Source organism: Melozone crissalis, unplaced genomic scaffold, assembly GCF_028551555.1.
Source record: "Melozone crissalis strain CALT ecotype California unplaced genomic scaffold, PUWL_Pcris_2 ptg000006l_1, whole genome shotgun sequence".
In the NCBI taxonomy this organism is placed as follows: domain Eukaryota; kingdom Metazoa; phylum Chordata; class Aves; order Passeriformes; family Passerellidae; genus Melozone; species Melozone crissalis.
In genome coordinates this window covers 37,142,902-37,165,819 of record NW_026535784.1, presented here as the reverse complement: position 1 = coordinate 37,165,819, position 22,918 = coordinate 37,142,902, and the positions used below count along the sequence as shown (strand labels likewise).

At 39.6% G+C, this 22,918-nt stretch overlaps 1 protein-coding gene across 1 annotated transcript in view; it reads right to left on the bottom strand.

Moving 5' to 3' along the window:
- Positions 1–18,980: 18,980 nt before the first annotated feature.
- Positions 18,981–22,918, bottom strand: part of DCHS2 (dachsous cadherin-related 2) — a 103,594-nt gene continuing 99,656 nt past the window's right edge. Inside the window, exon 20 of the mRNA XM_054295363.1 lies at positions 18,981–21,856. Coding sequence (XP_054151338.1) covers positions 19,230–21,856 — 2,627 coding nt within the window. The 3' untranslated portion in view covers positions 18,981–19,229. The remainder of the gene's footprint in view (positions 21,857–22,918) is intronic.

Sequence of the window (22,918 nt, the reverse complement as noted above, 5' to 3'; positions counted from 1 at the left end):
TCTACTGCTTTAGGTTTAAAATCAAGTAGATGCGTCAGTCTTAATAATTCATTTGCAGTCACAGAGGAAAATTCCCAAACATACACATCACCTGAAACAACTCATTTTGAATGCCACAAAGATAAAGGAAGGCCTTTTCCCAGAGTGCACGATGATATGGTGAAACACATTGTCCTTACCATATGGTAACCAGAAGTTTAAAGGAATTAAAAAAGAGATTAGGGCAGTTAACAGGAAATAGGGGAGTGCAGTGGCTCTTGAAGATAGTTTTGCCCCTACACCTTGTAACTTACCTTGTGTCACAGTGGATGCCAGGCCCCCAGTGGACAACACTGTTCTGGTTGTGGCACTCTTCTCCCAGATATCTGTAGTTGCTTGTGGCTGGGGCAGAATGTGGGATGGTTCCTGTGATCTTCACTGCCTTCCTTAGGAGCTGTGGATACAGCAAGCCTCCCTGCAGCTGCCTCTGGAGCAAAGCTAAGACTCTCTGAGGAGACGTCACCAAGGCATTTGAGCTGTGTCCTTGGCAGCAGATGCCCTTTGCTCTTTCTTCTCATGGTACATACTCCTGCTCCAGAACCATCACAGAATAACAACTGGGCTAAATACGCACAAGGTGCAAATAAAAGGTTTTGCAAAGCCAGATACTACCACAGTCCTGCCACTCTGGGACTATGATGAATGTTTATGCTCACAGCACTGACTGTTCATTAGCAGAAGCTGTCATTTTTTCATCTGAGATCACTTAGCTGAAGTGTTTTGGCAGTAAATTTCTGGCACCTCTCTTTGTGAGGAATGCCACACAGCAAACTGCTCACCAGCTGCTGCATCTGCAATTCTAAATAATTGACAGTTCCATTTTGTTGATTTTTGCAGACATTGATGTAAGTGACAGTTCCTCAAGAGATGTCTCTGGGCTTAAACTGATGGCATATCTGAAGAAACAGCAGGCTGGAGATACAATACTTCTTTTTCCTCTTCCTTCTTAATGTAAATACCTTCAGCTTGAAATGTCAAATATGGGACTCTGCCATATTTTTATTTCTCAATGTATAATCAAAAGGAAACATATTTCCAAAGATGACATTTTTATTGTGAAATAACCTGTTGCTTTTTTAAATAAGGTTTTAATTGTGGTTGTCAAGAGGTTTGGAGACTAGTTTTGTGAATGGCAGTTCTGAAGGCAGGAAAGAGGGAGGTTTTGCTGTGTTTCCTCATGGGAACCACTCTATGCTAGCCTGATCTCTGCCAGGTTCTTGTGACTGAGACATCACACAGCGTAGTTGGGTGTGCTGGTCTGCAGTGCTGCAGCTCTGCTGGTGACACTCAAACGGGAATTCAACCTTCTAATGTAGCTGGGACTACACTGATCAACATGGTGGAAGACTGGGACCTAAGGCCTGAGCCAGAATCCAGAGAGAGCTGAAGGGCTGGAGTGCAGGCCCTGCCTCCTCTCCACATGGAGAAGGCAAGCAGCCACGTGCTGCAATCACCAACATCCTGTCCAATGGTCACACATCTAAATATCCTACTGGACTCCATGGCAACAAACAAAACCAGAACAAAAATGCAGAAATCTTGCAGATCAGTAGATGTGCTCTGAGCTCTTGGATACTAGACCACTTGGATTAAACTGTCGCTTCATAATGTTTGTGGGGCAGGGAAGGGAGGGACCTTAATCCCTCAGTTTATTATCATACCTAAGCTCTTGCTCACATTTTCAAACAGATGGAACAGATATTCAAAAGAGACTATCACTCTCTGATGGGGTCTTTACACAGTTTTGCATAACATATCAATGAGTTTACTTGGCTTGTTTATAGTGCTCTGTTGACTAAAAAAGCATGATCTTTTTTTAGAAATGCTTTTCTCTAAAAGAAGTTTGTTTAAATCAGTCAAAATTCTTTGTGATTTAACTGATATTTTTTGGCCAAAAAAAATTGGACCTTCAAACAATTCAGAAGCCAAATGTTTTGATTTGTCATTAAGTTGAACTGTTTTGCCTCCTGGTTTACTAAGGACTTAAAAAAACCACAAATGCTTTTATTTGAGCTTTCAACTAAATCCAGTTTTGGTGGTGGTTATGATTTTACAAGGACATAATTCATTGAACCTTATTCACTCCTTCTACCAACCCCAAAAACTTACTGTCTTAACACCTCTCCCATGCAGGCAGCCAGGGACAACCATTTGTCCTGCTTGCTGAAATTTAGAAATGCCTTTCTAGTGAGACTTGCTGCTATACAGCATTAATACTCCCTAACCCTTCAGATCCATAAGGAAAGAGTTCATAGGGAAATGGCAATGGTCAAAATTATTTTGACCATATATTCATAGCAATGGTCAAAATGCTTAGGGAGTTTATGATCACTGCATGGGCACTATGCTCCAAACCTTGGTGCACAATCACAGTTTTCCTAAAGCTGGGTCTATTTTTACCTACATGGGGCTGTCTGTTGTGTCTAGAGCTTTTACTTCATTAAATGTAGCACACAGGAAGTTACTCCTCTTAAAGCCCTCTTGGCTCTACTTCTCATGCCAGGAGAGGCAGCCTCTCCCCTGTGAAAAGGGCTTGTGCTATTGCCTCCTCCTAAGGCTTCAGTGTTTTACAATAAGCAGTTCCTTGGAAGGTACAGGCCCCAGTGAGCAGTTTAGATGCCTTTCTCATTTGACTGGATCTGGATTTATTTGGATCTGGATTTGTTATCCTTATCAGCAGGATAAGTTTGGCAGAAGGAAATGAGTGTCACTTATCAATATTGTTATCACTGTCATGCCTCAACTCTAAACCCAACCAATATGCAACATTTTCTTGAATAACACGTGCTAGAAAAGGACAGACTTGGCACAGGAGTCTCTCTGCAAAGTACAAACATGAGAAAGTCCCCACACAATGTAAGATCTCCTTGATCACAGATGCAAGGCTGAAGGTCAGCTCACATTTGCTCAGACAATTGAACAGGTAGCCTGAGTTAATCCATTAGCCACCATGATTCCCAGCTCTCTCCTCAGACTGCAGAATACTATGACAAATGTGGCTGACATTGCACCAGGACAGCGTGCCACACCAAAAGCATCTGATTGAGCCTGTTTTGCCATAACATTTCCCTTGGGTGCTCTTCATTCACTGGTCTCTTGGTTAAACTGCAACTCTACTCTTTGGGCCATTGATGAAAGGTAAGAAACTGCACAGATCCAAGATGTGATCCTGTTAATTTCATTGTCTAGAGATCATAGGGGTTTTATACTCTTCTTACGTCAAAACTAAAACAGTCAGCAAGAACAAGTAAAATACCAGGCATCGTGTACCACTACAGCAATCATTAGCAAGTAAATTCACAAGCTCATGACAGGTTTTGATGAGGTTGTGAATTTACTTCATGAATTATATTGTAAATTATACAATATATGCAGAACAAAAATTTTCTACTGAATTATATTATAAACTATCTTTTCCCTTACCTCACCTTTGTGAACTGACATTAGGTACTTTATTGCTGTTTAATTCCCTCCTGAGTCACATTTCCAACATTTTGCTCCGCCAGGCTGACAAGCCCACAGTAATGACTCCAGTTGTCTCAATGTCAACCTTGACTTAATATTTACATTTATGAGCTTCCCATGGTGTGAGGGACAGCAACATCTAAAAACCAGTCTCTTCTCACATAGCTCTTTACAAGCTATTTATTGAGACCTGTGGGTTAATCTATTTGACTATGTCAGTGGAAAGCATTGCATGACCAGCCAGAATAAGAGCATCTCTTACTTGCCTCTTCTATCTGTCACCTCCAGTATTTCCCTAACAGGAACTGCATCTCTAAGCTTTTCTGCTTAGCTTCATCCACTGGGGCTGACCCAGCTGGATCAACCAGTTTGAATCATTTAAAAGCAAAGCCAGCTGCAAACCCAAAAAACAACTCCCAGCTCCTCATCTTCACCAAGCCACAAGAAGGCAAGACCTTTCTCCAGCCATCCTGTGCAGGGGAGCACCAAGAACAGACTCAGTATGTCTGTCTAACTCCAAAGTGGGGTGCTAGAAGCTCTCAGGATGTTTGCAATGACAGCAGCCACAGCAGGAGGGTGAAATCTGGGTTTTTGTTCCATGGAACTTAGGACAAAGCAGTAAACATTCAATCTTCTCACAGGAAGCTTCTTTTCACGCTACTGTTGTTTTGTTCACCCAAGTCTGAGTGAACTTGATCAAAGCTCCATCTAACCCAGAAAGTCTAGTTTTTTTCAGAATATGTTCCCAAGTTCCAGCCACTTGTGGCTGGAGGATTTCCTGAGCCAGAACAATGTCTTTCTATGAAGGTCTCTGGGAAGGGTTTTCTTCCACAAATTTTTGCTGGACATTTTTAAACTTTGCATACAAATACAAGCCTATATATATAGGCCTATAGCAGCACATTTTTGTTGCTATTGATACCTTAGTTCAGAAGAGACTACATATCACTGGTAAGCAAAGTTATTGTTAGAATAGCTGCTTAGTAGGGGCCAAATAGTTACATAAGCAAAATGAATCCAATTAAAAGTCCATTTTCCCCACAACCACAGTCTTCTGAATCACTCATTGTTCAGGCTGAAGTTTTCCATGCCTAAAGAGAGGTTTTCTTATCCCCTTACAGTCAAAGCAAAATCCCTGCAACCATTTTTAGGTTATGGGAGAGTGATTCTAACCAAATTTTTTCCAGAAGAACTACAGTAAAAACAGATGAAATTTGAAACTTGGCCATGACTGAGTGAGTAATCAATGAAAATTAGTGCCCTTGCATGCTTTGAAAGTAATTTGCTTTAATTTAGCAAAGTTGTTGCTTTTCACAAACAGCATGCTGTGTACTCAGGGCTAAGATGTTGTCTACAGGTGGACCTACTGAAGGGGTGAGTGAGAACATGTACTGATTTCAAGATCTCTGTGTTGCTGCAGAGCCTGCCATTCACTGAAGTCATCCTGTAGAAGAAATAATTCTCTTTTATGGGTATGGAGATCTGAGCTAATCCAGCCCTTGAATTTCCTCCAAACTCCACCAGGTGTGAGGGTCATGTGCTCAGATGTAAGAATAGGGTAGCACAGCTAAAAGGGAAGAATCAATAAACCAGCTACCTTTTCTAAGAGCTTTACTAAGTTTGAAAAAAAAATCTGCTTCTTACTGTTCCCTGTTTTAAGAAAATCCTTGCATCAGCTCAGCTTTGAAGATGGGAGAGTCCTCCCTCAGAAAAACCAGTGGTCACCAGGAAGTCAGGGATGTCCCTGAGACAAAAATGTTGCTAGTTAGAACTCCTTAAGATAGGTTTTACCTCATAACTCTTAGTTCTTGGATGAGAGCTTTTACTCCTTTGCAGCCATGGAACATCAGGAATTCTGGGTCAACAGAGGCAATCTGAGATTCCCACTGTATTCTGTGCATTCATTGGGACAGTGATGACAGCCAGGTCATCTTCTGAGCGTGACTCTTTAGGGAGCCAACAAAGTTAAAAGCTGATTTCTCAGGGAACATCTCCAGAGGCACCTGTTGCCTCAGTAGGGAGTTCACTGACTGAGTAAATAATTCAACATAGGCAAGAACCTTGGCAAGACCAAATGCTTAGGAAATTGATAAGCCAGTGACTAAGCTAGCCTACTTGAACCTCCCACTCTGCTTTTGGAGGGAATATTTCCTTCAAGGATGGCCACATCTGATTGTTTTAAAAGTTTCATTGTGCTGGAAACAATATAAAAAATCCCATAAGGTCACAACCAGCAAAGGAACAAACAAAAATCAGCCTCAGCTTTACCCAGTCACATTTTCTGAGAGTTCTTCTGAAGTATCTCAATATCCCTACACATCACTCATCTGCACCTCTGTTTACATGAATAAATGGTTCCCACAATGTCAGAAAGGTTTCAATTCTGGCATTAATCTTCAAAGAAATTCTTATTCAGCAATTTCCTCCATGTCAATTTTTAGCACTTTAAAATAAGATTCCTCTTCTGGGAATCATTTCCTTGGACAACAAATTACAACAGAAACTCTTGACAGAATTTATAAATGCAAGGATAAAGAAAATAACACCATTCTGACTAATCTGAAAATTACTGTTGTCTTTTACCTGTTTTTAAAGTCTTTAAAGCATTTGGATACATGACAGACTATTACCTTGAACTTATGCACCACTGGAAAATGCCATTATCCACCAGGCAATACTGAAACACAGAACTCTAGGAGTTATTTATATGATTTGCACCTTTTGTATATTCTTCCTTTTTTTGTTTGTTTGTTAAGAGCTTATCAGTTTAATATATTTATCTATTGTGTCATTCATCAAAGCACACAACTTTCTCTGAGCCCTTTGAGAAAATGAAGTGAAGAAACAAGGTTGGCCAGGTAAAATCTGCATAGGAAGTTATGCAGAAAAATTATGCTAGAATCACTTTCAATATTGAAAACACTATCACAGGTGACCTGGGAAGAATTAGATATGAAGAAAAAGTCTTCAATTCTGCAAAACCTTAGGTTTTCACTGCTTTACAAGCTTCAATCTATTTGCAAAGTTGCAGCTATAACTGAATAAAACCTGCTACATAAAATCAAAGAGAAAATATCCATGACAATTCATATATCTTTGAAAACACAGAATTCCTTTCAGTACTAATTTTAGCAGTATTCAAGACTGAAGTGTGAAAGGTATCTAATACAAAATAAGCAACTTATAAGTTCTTTCCAAAACACCGAAGATATTTTACTGCTGTATTAATCAACCTCTAATAACCAGTGAAGGACCAACTGGAATACTCCGAAGCATCTCAGCACAGGCAAGCAAGAACCAAGTCAGACCCAAGAAGAGTAATTTTTTAAATTCTTTGGCAACATAATTAAGTTGTTTCTGTTAAAAACCCTAAATTACCTTTTCTTTTATAGTTCTCAATCCTTATTATTGTCACTTGCCATGGAAAGACTTTGATCATGTAAATGGTTTTACAGTGGGCAGGAGTGCAAGTGGCAAGATGCAGAACAAGGAAATTATCCTCAAGAGTTTCATTTTGATGGGTTGCCTTTGATCCCACAAAGACCAGATTACAAATTTAAAGTCCATCCTAGCAGTGGGTGCATCACCTCAGGAGCCCACCAGAGAACAAAGCACATTCCAAAGACAGAAATTGCAGGATCTGGCTTAAAACTCTTGAGCTGCAATTCAGGAACTTCACCAAAAAAGGAAACCTCTTACTTATGCCAAGCCATCTAACAACCACAGAATTTGGGAAAGTGTTCAGTTCACTTCCTTTTTTATCTGTTTGTCCAGTCTCCAGCTTTCCCCTTCAAGATCACCAGGTTTGTTGACAGCAGCCGCTGTCAAACAAAGTTTTTTCTTGAATATTGTACTGAATTTTATTCTGTTTTGCCTAGAATTTTATTCTGTTTTGGCTATACCTTGTGCAAATGACAGGAGCTGTTTAACATTTATGGGAATGCAACAGAGAAAATAATTTTAAATGCTTCAAAACTATGCAAGATGAAAAACGTAAAAAAGCATTCAGAATGTCTACAATAAAAGAAAGAGAAGGAGACAAAAGAAGTCAAAAGATTTGTTTTTCCTTTGGTGAAAGCCAGCTAGGAATTCTTGAAATTCTTCAAGCTACATTGAGCTACATCTTCTAGATCTAAATGTGAAGCTGCACAGGATTTAAGCACATGTTCCCACAGACTTTTCAACCACTGGAAATTTTTGTTCTGACACAAAGACTATCTCTTATCTTATTGGGACTCTACATCTTTTACAGCCTATTTATTAAAGTTGTTTCTGACTCCTAAATTTGGTTTCTGAGTAGTGAGTTTTGTGAAAGACAAAAAGTGTTAGATTTAATGCAGAAGGAAGCATAAAATGATGTGATTTTTCATGCTGTGAGCACTCTTCCACATATCTAAGAGATCTGTCCTGGTTGAGAATTCCCACTGATGCCTTGGGGAAGAATTGGATTCAAATGAATAATTCCCAAATGGCTAAGTTACAGTCTGATACTTGCAGGTAGTAAAAAGAGGGAAACCTTGTGGCTGATGTCTAGAAGAGGAAAAGACATTAGAGAGAAGGAAAGCAGTGGGACTTCTCTCTCCTGTGTCCCCTGACAAAAAATGGCTCTTGCCCTGAAGTCCATTCGAGAAAGGACATCATATTGCATTTGAATTGAGCACTCTGACCAGGAGGAACATCCACAGGAAAAAAGAACTGATTAAACCACCAGCAATTCATTTAGGACAACAAAGCCTGCTGGGAAAGTTCCTAGGGAGGAGGTACTACTGTTGAACTTGGGGCATTTCCTCCAAGATTTCCACATAAAATTATACAATTATAGGCTGAAATACCTAAAAACCAGAGATTGATTCAGCTACAGATTATGCTCTGCAGAGTATCAGCAGATAGGAACTTGGGATCCAGCTGTGGTAGTTGTGGATGCACAGAGGACTCAGACACCAGTCCTGTGAGCAAGGTGATGCCTTCCCCAAGCTGACTCTTCTCTTGCCAAAATAAACTATGAATCTCATCCATGGAATTAGCCTGCTCAGAATAAAAACTACTGATAAGCCTAACGACATGCCTAGGCTGCAAAAAAAAAAAATATTTAGTATAATTAAAGAAAACAGGAAGCTCTTCCTACCTGTCTATGGTTAAAAAAAAAAAAAAATCTGTCACTGATCATGAGATATTCTGCTTTAACAAGTGCCAAAAGTTCTGAAGATCCTTTTTAGAGGTTTCTAAATGCATTATTTATAAGTTCCCTTCCTCTCACAGAATTCTTTATAGCGGGAATTGTAGTATTAATGGAGCTTGGCTTTACAGGCAGAGACAGAAATAGAAACAATAAAACTTTAAAAGTTACTAAAATATTTTATGAATAAGCTGCTGTAAAATATCAGGCATCTACAGAGCTGTGGTGTGAAATGCATGGCTTCTTGGAGATGACCTACATAACTCACCCACAATATCTTCACTCAGAAATACTGAATCTTTCCAAATGCACACTGCAAAACTTTCTCAGGCCACATTCCAAAAATGTTACAATTTTTATATCTATCCCAAACACATATCTTCTGTACTTACACATCTCTAAAATGGAGTGAGATGATTCAGTAATGCAACATTTGATAGCAAAATATGCTTTCAGCAATCTGACTACAGCTCTCTGGTTTGACTTCAATTCCCAAAATAATTTTTGGCAGGAAGAAATATTGGGGGGTGGGGGGAGAAAGAGAGGCAAGGAAACAGAAAAAGAAAAAAAAGAGGCAGATTTGTGAAACTGGAAGCTTAAGTAAAATGTGCCTGCTTTTGGATTTTCATCCATTATTTATTAAATGTGAACATCCCCATTACATTTCAAAATACCTTGATGAGAATTCAAACAAAATATTTTGAAATATTTGAATCTCTGGGCAAATTTTGAAAAAACTCAATTGGTCCCAAACTCTCATCAAGAAATGGCAGTTCTAGATAGCCTAATGGATTCAACAGAGCTCTTTGAGTTATGGTGCCCTGAAGAGTACTGAAGCCCATGCCAATATGCATATTCTCTCTTTAGAACTTGCATTCATGTTTTATGCAACCTTTTCAAATGATAGTATTTTCTTTCTCTGCACAAATAAAGGTAAATTCTTTCTTCAAATACAAGTGTGTGTGAAGCACTGTTAATTCAGAAGTGTTCAATACTTCTTTCTGGTTTGTTCTTCGGAAGGAAGAACGCAAAGAACCTCCAACATTATTTATGGATTATAATCATTGTCCAGTCCATTAGTAAGTGAAGGAATGGTGATATTATGAAGGTCAGATAACACATAACAGGATGAATATGGCTGAGTCAGAAGCTGGAGTACTTTGCATACAACAATCAAATAAAAATTGGCTGCAAATACTTCAGGTCTACAAATATAAAGTTGCAATTATTTTCAGTATTTAAGAATACTGGAATAACAACTGAATTAAATATATTTCAAGGTGTTGAAAATGTAGGTTCTGATGGCAGCCACAAGAATTTCTCAAGGATTAGAGAAAATGACATATGGTGTGACAGTAGAAAAGGTTATAAAGATTAAAATAGATACAGTTACAATGAGCCATCATATAAGGTGCTCTTTAACCTAAAGCAGAAAAAGATATTATATGATCATGTTGGTATTCATGTTGGTAGATGAAATTTGACCAATTCACATATGAAATTATTCCAAATTCCCTTTTTTAAACTGACCAAGCTCTGTTTCAATCAGGCATGTTTCTGTTACTGACTCTAATGGAAAATATTAAACAGTCCAGAAAAATCTATCTGTCTCTACCAATGACCTCGCTCCAACTCTATTTTTCCCTGCCAATATATTCTGCAATAAATGTATCATATTGCAGTTCTAGAATTAACTCTTACTTGGCACTGTGTCAAATGTCTTTCTGAAACTAAAATGCACGAATTCCATTGAATTTATGCATTTAGCTATCTTCTCAAGGAGTGCAGTATTTGGGCACATGATCTACCCTGAAATTCATGCACAATACTATTGCATCCGTGTGTCCTGATTTTTCCCCAAAGCTGATTCCATTCCAGTGGAAGTAACTGTTGGAGAGCTGGGTGAATCCTTTTATTTTCCCCTTCTCTGCTAGGGGACTCAACCATGACTTCCATAGACACACTTTTATCCTTTCTTTGGTGAAAAGCCACAGCATTTCATGCCTTACTATACCATGCTGTTGGGCAAGCTAGCTCTGCACCCACATACTCTACTTCAGCCTTAGGACAAGAACTATTATTTCCCCTCTATTTGAGTACAGTCTTCACCGTAGGGGTTGTCTCTTTTCCTTCCCTGTCCTTATTATTACCTTTGTCCTGTCATTAATCTCGTGATCATCATTATCAGTAGCTTCACTGCAAATTAAATTTAAAAATGCCTTCACTTTAGCTAGAGGAGATTATTTTTAACCTTTACCTTGATTTTCAGGGTTCCTACTTCTTTTCTTTCTTTTTATGAGCAAAAAGCCTTTGGCAGTTTGCAGTAATATCCTCAAGTCCATTCACTGAATTCTTGCAATCCTTACACTTTGTCCCCTTTTAAACATAAGCACTTCTTACTGGACAGTCCATACCCCATGGGGTTTTTTTGCCCTGAAAAATCTTTGCTATCCAGATAGTTCCAGTTAATGTTCACATATTTGGCTTGATACAATTCTAAACCTCTTGAGCATTCAGACTGCTGTGTCCCAGTGCCTTCACCTCTATATTTATGAAAGTTTGTTCTTTGAAGTCAGTAATCCTAGAATTTAGCTTATACAACACAGTAGGGAATATGATCAAAGCCTTCGTGGGTAGCGTAGCTGTGTCAGTGTGATGTTCCACTTGAGCTAGTGAACTTTGAGTCTGTTAGCTGGAGCAAAGAAAGTGGCAGAACAGCTTCAGATATTCAAATTAGCCCATTCAGAAGTAATCACTTTGCTAGGTAGTTAATGTTGTATAGAAGTAATTCCTAGTCACAGACCTATTTCCTCCTTTCTTTGGAATAGGCTTTTAATTTTTTTTTTATTTTAACCAAAGTAACGTTTGGTTGCAGATACAAGTTTGTTTTCCACAGTAAAGTTTTCTATAGCATGCAAATTTTTATGAAAATAAAAATTAATACAGATCACCTTTTGTCAATAACTATGTGAATAAGTGTGTTAGCTCTATATAATTGGCAGTATCTGTTTACCAGCCATATATATGTTATTACAGAAAATGCCCCACCAGTACAGTTACAGAAAATCCTATGTGTCCATATATATCTGTCCCTAAATCAACCTTAGAGGCTACAGCAGACTCTGTAACCAACCAAAATGTGCTCTACCTGGACAATGAGCATTTTTTGTACTGGAATAATTACAATTGGAACTCATCTCACCTCCTCACCTGACTTTTCTCTTCTATTTAACTCAACCAGGCTTGAGAAATCATATGTGTGACCTTCTCCACACGGTCTTCCCCTATTCTTTCCCTCTGCTTGGCTGATCAGCAGAACTCTGCTGAAGGTCATTGTCATGCTGTAGGAATGGTGTTCTCCAGTTTAGTGCTCCCACACTGCTGCTCACTCCCCTCTCCACCTTCACTTCTGTGTTGGGACGGAGAGGAGAATTGAAGGAATTAAAGGCAAAAAACAAAGGTTGGGACAAGAACAAGTTACTGGAAAGAGCAATAGGATAAGAAAAGGAACAGTAACAATACTGGCAATGGAGGGTATAAGAAAAGAAACTGTTCACATGGAAAAAAACCACCCGACAATCGACAATATTGGCTCCTCCTGGCTACTGCCAAAGTTAACCTTGTCCTGGCTGGAACCAGGACAGTCATCTAGACTGCAGGGTCCTGAGGCCCCAGCTTTTCATCACTGTCCTTGACAGACTCCAGCAGATAGTGTCATTTGTCAGGAGACTGCAAATGAGTGAAGAAGCTTTTTGGTTTCTCAGAACACAACATTAATTTCCAAAACAGCTGAGCTGTCAAGTACTCAATTCTCTCTAGTAGGGAGTCCTCACTAACCGAGATCTTCTCTATGTCAGTTATGTATCTTTGCTCTTCCATTCAACTCCAGTTTATCCCATCTTCTCTATTGTAAACCTTCATCTCTCCATTGCTGACACTCACAACCTCTCTGCTGAGGAGAGTCACCCAGTAAACAAATACATATACATTTCAAAGGAATTTAATCAGCAGTCTCTTCAAAGATTTTGCCCAGATTCATAATTAATTTCTTTCTTAGGAAATATACCCCAAAATCTCTCTTTTCATTATTTATTTTAGGCAGGTTTTTTTGTAAACTAAGAAGCTCAGTGAGTGACGGGTTTGATGGCATTGCTTCAGTTCCCATTGTTGCCATAAGGCATCACTAATTCTGCCATGGGATACAGTATCAGGCACTTTTGTTTATACACGTGAGAATTATCATTGCTACAAAACAAAAGAACTGTAACAAAGGACTAGCAGGCCTGCACTCCCCAAAGTATTACCTTGCAGTATCAACACAAGATACTCCTAAGGAGTCAAGGTCTCAAGCATGTGGGTTAACTGGATAGGCCTTTTACTCACTATCATATTGTAAAATTTGGTTATCAAGATGTCCTCCTTGCTTCGTCATTTCACCTTTGCACTAGTTGCAGTAATCAAATCTCCTTGTTGCTTTTTGTCTTTGGGCTATAAACTTCACTATTTAACTCTGCAAATCACAGAAGACTTTATTAAACCCCACACAAAAACAATTGGTAAGAGGAGGCTTGTGTTACTAAACCTGCATTTATCTCTAATTATAATGATAGAACACACCACATTCTTTTAACAGGAAATATTCACAACTTGGCTCCACACCTTAAGTGCTTAGGGATCAGAATGCTCAATTTTCAGTTATTAAAACTAAGTTAAAAGAAGTATGTGAGGGCTGAAAATGGTGAACAGTGAAACATTTTAGCTACATATGGAAAAAATCTGAAGGAAAAGTGGGGAGTTCAAACATATCAGCGATCAAGCCTAGAGTTTATGACATTCAGCAACAAAATTAAATACAGTTTACTGCAATTCTATTGCCAGAGAAAAGAGTAGGCTGCTGAAATTTACCAATCTCTACCCAGTGAATATTTGATCAGCCAATGGCACGAGATGCTCCATAGTGTGACAGAAGACAGATTTGAAAGTTCAAAAGCTGTAGATTTCAGTCTAAAACTGAAAAAACATGTGCATGTCTCAAAAAACACAATCAAAAACCAATGCCACAAAATCTCCCAAAACCCAGATAAATCCCCAACAACCACTCAACAATTCCCAAATCCTTCCTGTTTACCTTAACAGTAACTAGGATAATTTTGAAGACTAATTCAACCCTGTACTAGATCTCAAGTAGACAGGTAGAGAAGAAAAGTAGAGAAATCTTTGTCTGAAGGTGTAATTATTTTGTGTATCCAGTAAAATCAGTAGCAAATCCGGCAGCCAACTGTAGTTTACATAAAAGAAGAATAGGGAAACAGTAAATGACCTTTCCCTTACAGACCTTCCCAGATTTCTCTAAAAGTTGCTCCAAAATAAGCATATAAAGCAAGGTTTGCATCAATCACCTGGAAGCACAGAGGAGCTCCCCTCCAAATCCCAGCCCCCTGCCCCATGGCTGGTTCTACTATTTTTTAGGCTCTCTATTTCTCTTCTCTCAATGCTCCCTCCTGAAGGTTTACAGCCCTGCACACTGGGGAGCCAGCTCTCCACTGCCACTGACTCTTGCAGGAGCATCAGCAACACATATGTTGCTCATTTCTTCTAAGTGCATTTTTTATTCAAGTCCCAGTTAAATCAGTGGAAGAAGTCTTGGGATGTTGGATCAGAACCCAGTATTTAAAAAAAACCTCTTTGAAATTAAATAGAATCTACAGTTTGTTAAAAGGGAGATGCTGGAAAGTAGTCTGCAGCCAGCAAGATGGGGCTTGAGACAGAACTTTCAGAGGTCAACAAAACAAGTTTGACTTGCTACTCTTTTCTTTTGGCTATGGCACCAGTAACACCATTTTGGAAACTCTGTTGAGTTTCCCATTTAAAAGTTTCCCACAAAAAGTTTCCAACAAAATGGTGGAGCTGGATACAGGCAACAGCCAGGTATTCCCCCAGGCCGAGTTAGTGAGTAGGCACCATCTACCCCCAGCCACTCTGAAAAGTCACTTCTATGCAACAGTTAATGGCAGCTGAACAGCTCTCACAATCAACAGCTTAACTTCCATTTTCTGAGTTTTCTGAGAGCTTTCCATAGGCAATCATCATGAAGTTTTAGGGAAAGTAACCCACATTATATAAATACTAACTTTCAAAAAAAGTGTAAAACATAAGACTATTTTCAAGAAGATAAGGCTACACAGATGTGACTGACAGTTTTCAGTGTGGTTTCTAGGGCAGAAATACCTTGTTTTAAACATGATAGTCAAGAAATCTGAGTTTTCTAATTGTAATGAGATTTTCATTTGAAGTTTTGAAAACCATGATAGATTCCTTCAGCCCTTTACTAGGACATTTGCATTTTCAGGCATATGGTTTGGCTCCTAATGCTTCATCCAGTACAGGACTTATTAGGGTCAGTTAAACATTTATATAGTAACAAGGCAGTAATTGTGATTTTTGTGACTATCATGAGCTAAAGGATTTGGTACTTTCTTCATTGTTCAAATAACTCATAAGTGTCAAGAAACAGAATAATTTTGTAATTCTAGCCTACCCTGCTGCCCCTCGGTATTCCTTACAGATGCTCTTCTATTACTTTTTACACATTACAGGAAAAAAGCATCTGATGTTTTATGAGGAATAGTCCTAGCAGCAATGTAAAGTGCAAGTCTTGACCAAAAAGTTTTAGATCTCCATTTTTTCCCTTCTATAAGGCCCCTTTTCTTTTGCTTAGGCATCCACATTTTTTCCAGTGTTTTTTAAATGTTGTACGTATTTATGGAGGAATTTTCAAAGCCACCACGAGGATTTTGGTGTCAGACTGCAGCTTTTTGAATGAGTTCTGAACATACAAAGCCATGCACAGACTGAATATACATTAGGCTTTCCATACGTGCTAGCAAACAGCTAACAGAACTAGCAACTATGAGGCACCCAAAACTATACTCAATTCGATTCTGCAACACTTTATTTATTGCAACCAGATCTTCTACAGGCAACTGAGCCACATATTGCCATGGTGAGTCGGTTCTGTTGTGACAGACACTAAGAGCAAGAAGCTCCAAAGCGATTTCACTTGCCAAGCAAGCCAAATCCTAAAAATAAACCTCCCACCACAGTATATTCAATTACAAAGTCACAACTGCCTCCTATTCCAATTAGTGTTTTTACAAGGTTTTAGGGAACACCCCCTTCCATTTGCAGCCAACCAGTGTAATTCCCTTCCTGCAAGGATTCAATTCCTCTGTGTTATTCACCCCCAGAGGGCTGGTTTTCAGGGAGCAATGTAGGCACTGCCATTGGAGTAGGTCTAATCCCACTGGCCTCACACATGCCTATGGTGGCCAACTGGATTGCCAACTGGTCTTTGTGCTGAAGAAGTATGAAGCTATATTATATTATTGGGCACAATTGTCAGTCTGGTACTAGCTGATGTTCTAGTAACTTTTTTTTTTGGTCAGGACAGCATGTTTGCAGTTTATAGATGTCCCAAAGAGAACAGTTAAATATAGTTTTCAGCAAGCTACATGTCAGTTATAGAAAAGAAGTGACATGCAGCACAGAGGATGGATGGCTACCAAATGTAAATGATACTAAGAAATGTCAGTGCAATAGATTTAGCAACAAAGGTTCATTTTTATCACAACTATTTTAACCTAAAACTGCTTTAGAAATAATATTTGTCGTCAGCTGAAGATAAAATACAAAATAAATACAGACTTGTGAAGGTAACTGGTGTTTTTAGTATCATTTTAGAAAACAGGCCTACAACGTTATAATCTGTAAATAACGGATTCCCCAAAAATATGAAGGTTATTTCTCTTTGCACAGAAATCTGCTTGAACGTCTATAGAACAATTACTACCGGTAGATGGAATTTTTATATCCATTTGGTAGTGATTTACACCAGTGTTTTCAAGGCTGCCAACAAGCAAATCCAGAAGGCAGGCAGCCAAAATTCCAGAAGAGACAACTGTCTTTTATTTTATAGCTTATGCTTTTTGAGCTTAATATGATTTTCCACTAACAAGTTCTGTACCTTCTCCAAAGTGCTAAAACTGGTGTGCAGAATTGCAAAGTAACACAGCCTCTTCAAGGCAAGCTAATATTAAAGTCATGGTAAATTATAAAAGTTATACTGTTTACTTAGGGAAAAAACCAGTAAGGTTAAAAGAACTGTGCATGATTTATTGCAGACACTTGTTTCAATGTTGAAGTTTTGGAGCTTGACTATATATGACACAACAATATATCAGCTAAGCATTGTTTCCCATTTGATAAAAAAGAAAATCAATAAATACTTAAGAAACAATGAAAAGATTGCTGTAACACTTAAATGGAGCACAAAGTATTCATTGGTTATATCATGCGCTTGATAAATAGGATGCAAATCATATTAAATCTTCTTAGAAAGGCATCAAAAACAAGCTGAATTTGAAGGAGCTAAAAATGCACAAACAAACAATTTTCTTGTTTTTCAAGAACTCTAGGAGGTGGGCACCCATTAGCAAGGTGAGGTCCAAATATTGTCCCCTAAATATGATTAGTGATGCTTTCTAATGATTTCTAATGCTAATAGCATTAGAACATTTGTAAGAGCCATATTAGCAAAGAAAAAGCTACTCATCCATTAGCCTAGACTGTATACATGAAATGAAGGCCTTGTTACCTGCTTCATATCCATCAATGTGAAGGATGAAACAATTTTGCTGTATAAAGCATTCATTCTTCCACTGATCCCATGCTGAAAAGGTGACCCCTCTAAGGATGGCACGTGCTCATTGCTCACCAGAGCAATAGCTGCCACTTGTCCATGACCATCTGAAACTAAAATCAAATTAGTGAAGTTGTTGACTTCACTAGAAAAGGTAGCTCTGTGTGCCTCCTGATACTATAACTGCACAGAAGTCAACAGCCAAAGGACACCTTTCAGTATATTAGAAATTACTTTACAACTTCACACATATAAGTTAAAGCCAATCAGGCTGTATACATAATGCCAACAGGCAGAGTGTTGACAGCAGAGAACAACATTCATTCTGAAATTATGTCCTTTAATTGAATCTCTGTGTTTAGATATGAACAGGTAATGAATTCCTCTTTTTTCTTTCTTCTCCCTAGCACAGTTTTTTGTCTGACTATAAAACTTACCATCCCATCTTCTTTCTTAGTAAAATTTATCTGTCCTAATGAATTCCTTAGCTCATTTCCAACTCCATGGCAGTACAAAGAACAAATGCCAGCTTTAAAAGACACATAGCATCATGGATCCTGTTGCGTGTGCAAGATGTACAGTGTCAGTGTAGCCTCAGAAATAGGATCTTATTCAAAGACTGGTTATGAGCCCACAGGCTGCAATTGTTGACATGCATGCTTGAGGAAAAGCAGCCACTGCACACATGCTATTGATCCCACAAAATCACTCAGCCTAACCATACTGCATGCTTTCCCTCCACTTGTTATGACCTGTACAATATATAACTCTGTATACATCCAGCTTGTAGTAGCAGACTCCTATAGGCACCAATTACACACGTCTACGTGTGATGCAAAGGACTTTGGAACATACATTGAAGAAAAACCAGAGTTATTCTAGATGTATTGTCTGTGTATTTTATTGATCAATATACAAGCATACACAGCACGTGTATGTGTCTGGATATACATACGTACACAAAATGCCATGTGTATGATACATACAACAAACAAGGCCAGATTATCTGGTCTTGCAGAGATCTTTGGTCCAGCACAGAACCAAGACCAGGGTGGAGGCATACCCAACCTTCAGGACTGTAACACTGTTCTTACAGCTGCCTGAGCCCCAGGGTGCCCCCTGTAATGCAACAAAATAGTAATAGAGAAGATGGTTGCTTTTATCTTTTCACTGATTATTCTGTTTTCCAAAGGTCATCCATTATTCAGATTATTGTGACTTGCTGGCTTTAAAGCAGGAGATAAACAAAAGGTGCACAGAACCTGGGTTCCACGAAGATAGCTAAGAAAGCCCACTGAGGAGCCATTGCCACACCAGACCAAACAGATCGTTGGGACCCACAGGCTGAAATGTGGGAAACCCGGGTAAACACTAGAGAAAGAGCTCAGTAGGAACCCAAGTTTTATCCTTTTTCCACCGCCACACCTGCTGTACTTACACATCCCTCCAGTACTCTCCTCTAACACCACCACAGAATCAGTCAGAACCCACCAGTATGCTAACAAATGCTTTCCACAATAAATAATTGCTTCCATTTGTTTGTTATTAATGTATTTTATAAGAAAAATTGTAAAATTGGTCAAATTGGTTATCAGGCACTTGGTTGCGTGTTTTACATAGAAACCACAGTTGTGAACTGAAAGAGAAGCCTCGTGGTCTCACAGTGTATTCTGGGAAGAACAAGAAGTATAGTTACCAAATTTCTGACTACTTTATATTTTAACTTTTTAGGCTCATGAAAACAGAAAGAATACTGGTGATGAAGCTCTGACAGGCATATTTTGCTGTTAAAAAGTAACAAAATACATTTTAAGCCATATTTTTTACCATAAAATACTGTCAGTTAATAACCTAGACCTGAATTTCTTCTTCTGTTGCAAGTTCGTAGCTTGGATCAATAAGACATGTTCCTATCATTTTCCCATCAGACATTACTGGAGAAGCAGAAGGTGTCTGCATGGTAAGTAAAGAGAGAGTAGGAGAAAACCTGGGGGTCATGGTTGGTGGAGGGTATCCATGATAATGGATAATGGGAGAATAAGGGCATTTATTAAAAGCTTGCCCTGATGTTATATTTGGCATTCTTGGTGGCACTGTCCTTATGCCAGGCTGTGCTACTGATGTTATCAAGGGAGGAGGGAAAACAAGAGATTTCTTCTCCTGAGAGAAGCTGTGAATATGAACATTTTCATCTTTCAGTTCTGCAATATCATTGAACACTGAGGCAAGAGGTTGAAATCTGGGTTCACAGCTGAGCACATAATCCCAGTTATAACCACCTCTGAGACCCTCATCTGAGGTGCCAACAGTTGCAAGCAAATCATGCCCAGAGTCTTTCCTATCTGGCATGAGGACATAGTCTCTTGTGAGGTCTGTCATTGTGCCTTCCTCTTTTATCCCAATTTCCGTAAGTTTTTGAGACAAGATTTTGTGTGCATGGGCTGTGTCACAGGCTTCTTCTCTGCTTTCTCCTTTAATGGTCTTCACATTCTCCATGCTTTGCATGGTAGCTGTGACATCTGTTTCTCCAGAATGATAGGAGAACTGATCAGACTGCCTTGGGATCCCCGAATCTGGCATCTGCGAGCCGTGCTCGCTCAGTGCTGAGCCAATGCTTTTTCTGCAAGGACACTCATAGATCCGTTTGATTTCCTCGTCCTCTGCAGCCTCTCCTTCAGCAGAACCATGGCCACTAGAGTCTGAATGCCTGCAGGAGACATCATCATCTTTCCCCTCTCCAAGTCCTGCTAGGCTCAGCCATTTTGCTATAGCACCCATGGGAAGCATACTGCTCTCTGTACTTTGGATTTTCTGGCAGTCCTCGTCTTCTCTTATTGAATTCACATCAGCAGCTGAGGAGGATACTGGGTTTCTTTTCACACAAGCATTCATCAGATCTTTCTGCTTAAGTCTCAGAGTAAGCATGATGAGAGTGATGGCAAGCAGCAGAAACACCATCAGTGAGATGGAAACACTCACTGTCAGGCTGTGTGCTGACACTGTGGGATCACTCTCAGGAGAATTGGAAACATTCACAAAAACAGTGCATGCTGTGAACCTTGACAAAACTTTAGGGCTATGAGCTCTTACCAACAATTTCAGAGTATCATCATTCCTTTTGATGCCATTTTTCCTTCTGTGAACAGTCTGAGTCAAATAAATATTGCCACTGGTTTGATTCACAGAAAAGAATGGAGAAGGTTTTAGAAGGGAGTAATGAACAACTCCATCCAGTCCACCATCACTGTCTGATGCTGTCACTCTACCAATCAACTGGCCTGCTTCATTCTTCTCAGGAAGATTAAAGAAATAATGTTCTTGTGTAAACACTGGATCAAATTCATCTCTCCCCTCAATATCTACCTGAACTGTAGTGGTAGCCAGTGCATCGCCTTTGTCTTTTGCTTGGATTATGAGACAGTACCTATTTTGACTTTCATAGTCAAACATTTGCTTTGTATGAATATCTCCTGTTAAAGGATCAATGAAGAACATGTCATGGTCTCTAGCAGCTTCACGATGAGTCAAACATGAAGACTGAATGGAGTAGGTAAGGTGCCCATAGGAGCCTTTATCAAAATCCAATGCACAAACAGCACACACAAAAGAAAAGGTAGGCAGATTTTCACTGACAGTGCAGCTCAGACTGGGAAACAAAAAAAGCGGGGCATAATCATTGTCATCTAGGACACTAACAAGAATGACAGCAAAAGCCATATTTTTTACATCAGTTCCTCCATCTGTGGCTTGGATAACCAAAGTGAATTTCATGGCATCCTCATAATCCAGCGTTTTTGTCAAATTTACAGATCCTGTTCTACCATCCAAGTAAAAATGCCCTCTGTCATTTCCAGAGATGATAGCATAAGTGATTTCTGCATTAGTGCCTGCATCACGGTCTTCTGCTGAAACTTCCGTGATATGACTGTCTATGGGGATGCTTTCTTTGACATGAACATGATACTCTGGGCTGCTAAATACTGGAGGGTTATCATTAATATCCAGCACAGTTATTAGCACTGTAGCAGTTGAATTCAAGGAGGGTGTTCCACGATCAGAGGCAAGGAGAACCAACTGGTGAGAAGCAGCTGTTTCCCTGTCAAGAGCACTGCTCAAAACAAGACTGCCGACAAGTCTGTAGGATGTTTCTGACCCAATGACACTTGTTTCTACGGAGAACAAATTCTCAGCATTGCCACCAATAATAGAATATTCAACAAACGTGTTGTCACGTGTCCAGTCGCAGTCAATGGCTGAGAACAGGAGGACACTTTCTCCAACTGAGGCATTCTCACACACACTGAGATTGTACAGAGCCTTTGTGAAGCGAGGGGCACAGTTATTGACATCTTCTATGCGCACCTCTATGGAGGTAACTGCACTCAGAGGGGGACTGCCACCATCTGTGGCCTCTATCAGGAGATGAATAATGGAAATATTTTTCAGCTGCATAATTAGTTCCGTGGAAAACAGTGAACCTGAAAATAAAACAGAATTAACAAAAGCCCACACTTCACAGGCAAATAAATGAGATTCCAGAAGATGATTCTAAACAGTCATATTTGAAAATGACCCCAGCTGTAATGGCTGTACACAACAAAATTACTCTCTTGCATCTGGAGAGTAGTGGGTCAATGTCTGGATGAACATCAGTGACAAGTGGCATACCCCAGGGGTCTGATACCAGTACTGTTTAATACCAGTGACACAGACAGTGGGGATAGAGTGCATCCTCAGCAAGTTTACAGATTACACCAAGTGAGTGCTGCAGCTGACGTGCTTGAGGGATGGGATGCCATCCAGGTGGACCTGGACAAGGTGCGGAAGTGGGTCCATGAACCTCATGAAGTTTAATAAAGATGAGTGCAAGGTCCTGCACATGAATCAAGGCAACTTTTGACTTTTGATATTGATAGGGGGTGGGGGAGGAAGGGATTGAGAGCAGTCATGTGAACAAGGACTTGAAGGTACCAGTAGGTGGAAAACTGGACATGACCCATCAATGTGCACTTACAGCCCAGAAAGCCAATTGTATCCTGGGCTGTACCAAAAGCAGTGTGGGCAGCAGGGAGGAGGACATGATTCAATCCCTCTGCTCTTGTTAAAGTCCAGCTGGAGTGCTGCTACCAGCTATGGAGTTCTCAGCAAACAAAACACATGGACCTGTTGGAGTGAGTCCAGAGGAGAGCCATAAAAATGATCAGAGGACTGGAGCTCCTCTCCTGAGAAAAGGCTGAGATAGTTCGGCCCAGAGAAGGCTCCAGGGAGACCTTATTTTGGCCCTAAAGGGGGTTTGTAAGGATGGGAACAGACATTTTAGTAAGGCCTTTCATGATAGGACTAAAGATAATGGTTTTCAACCAAAAGAGGGTAAATTCACATCAGATCTGAAGAACATTTTTTTTTTTATGAGGATGATGAAACACTGGAACAGATTGCCCAGAAAGGTGGTAGATGCCTCATCCCCAGAAACATTCAAGGTCGGGTTGGACAGGACACTGAGCAACCTGACCTATTTGAAGATGTCTCTGCTCATTGTA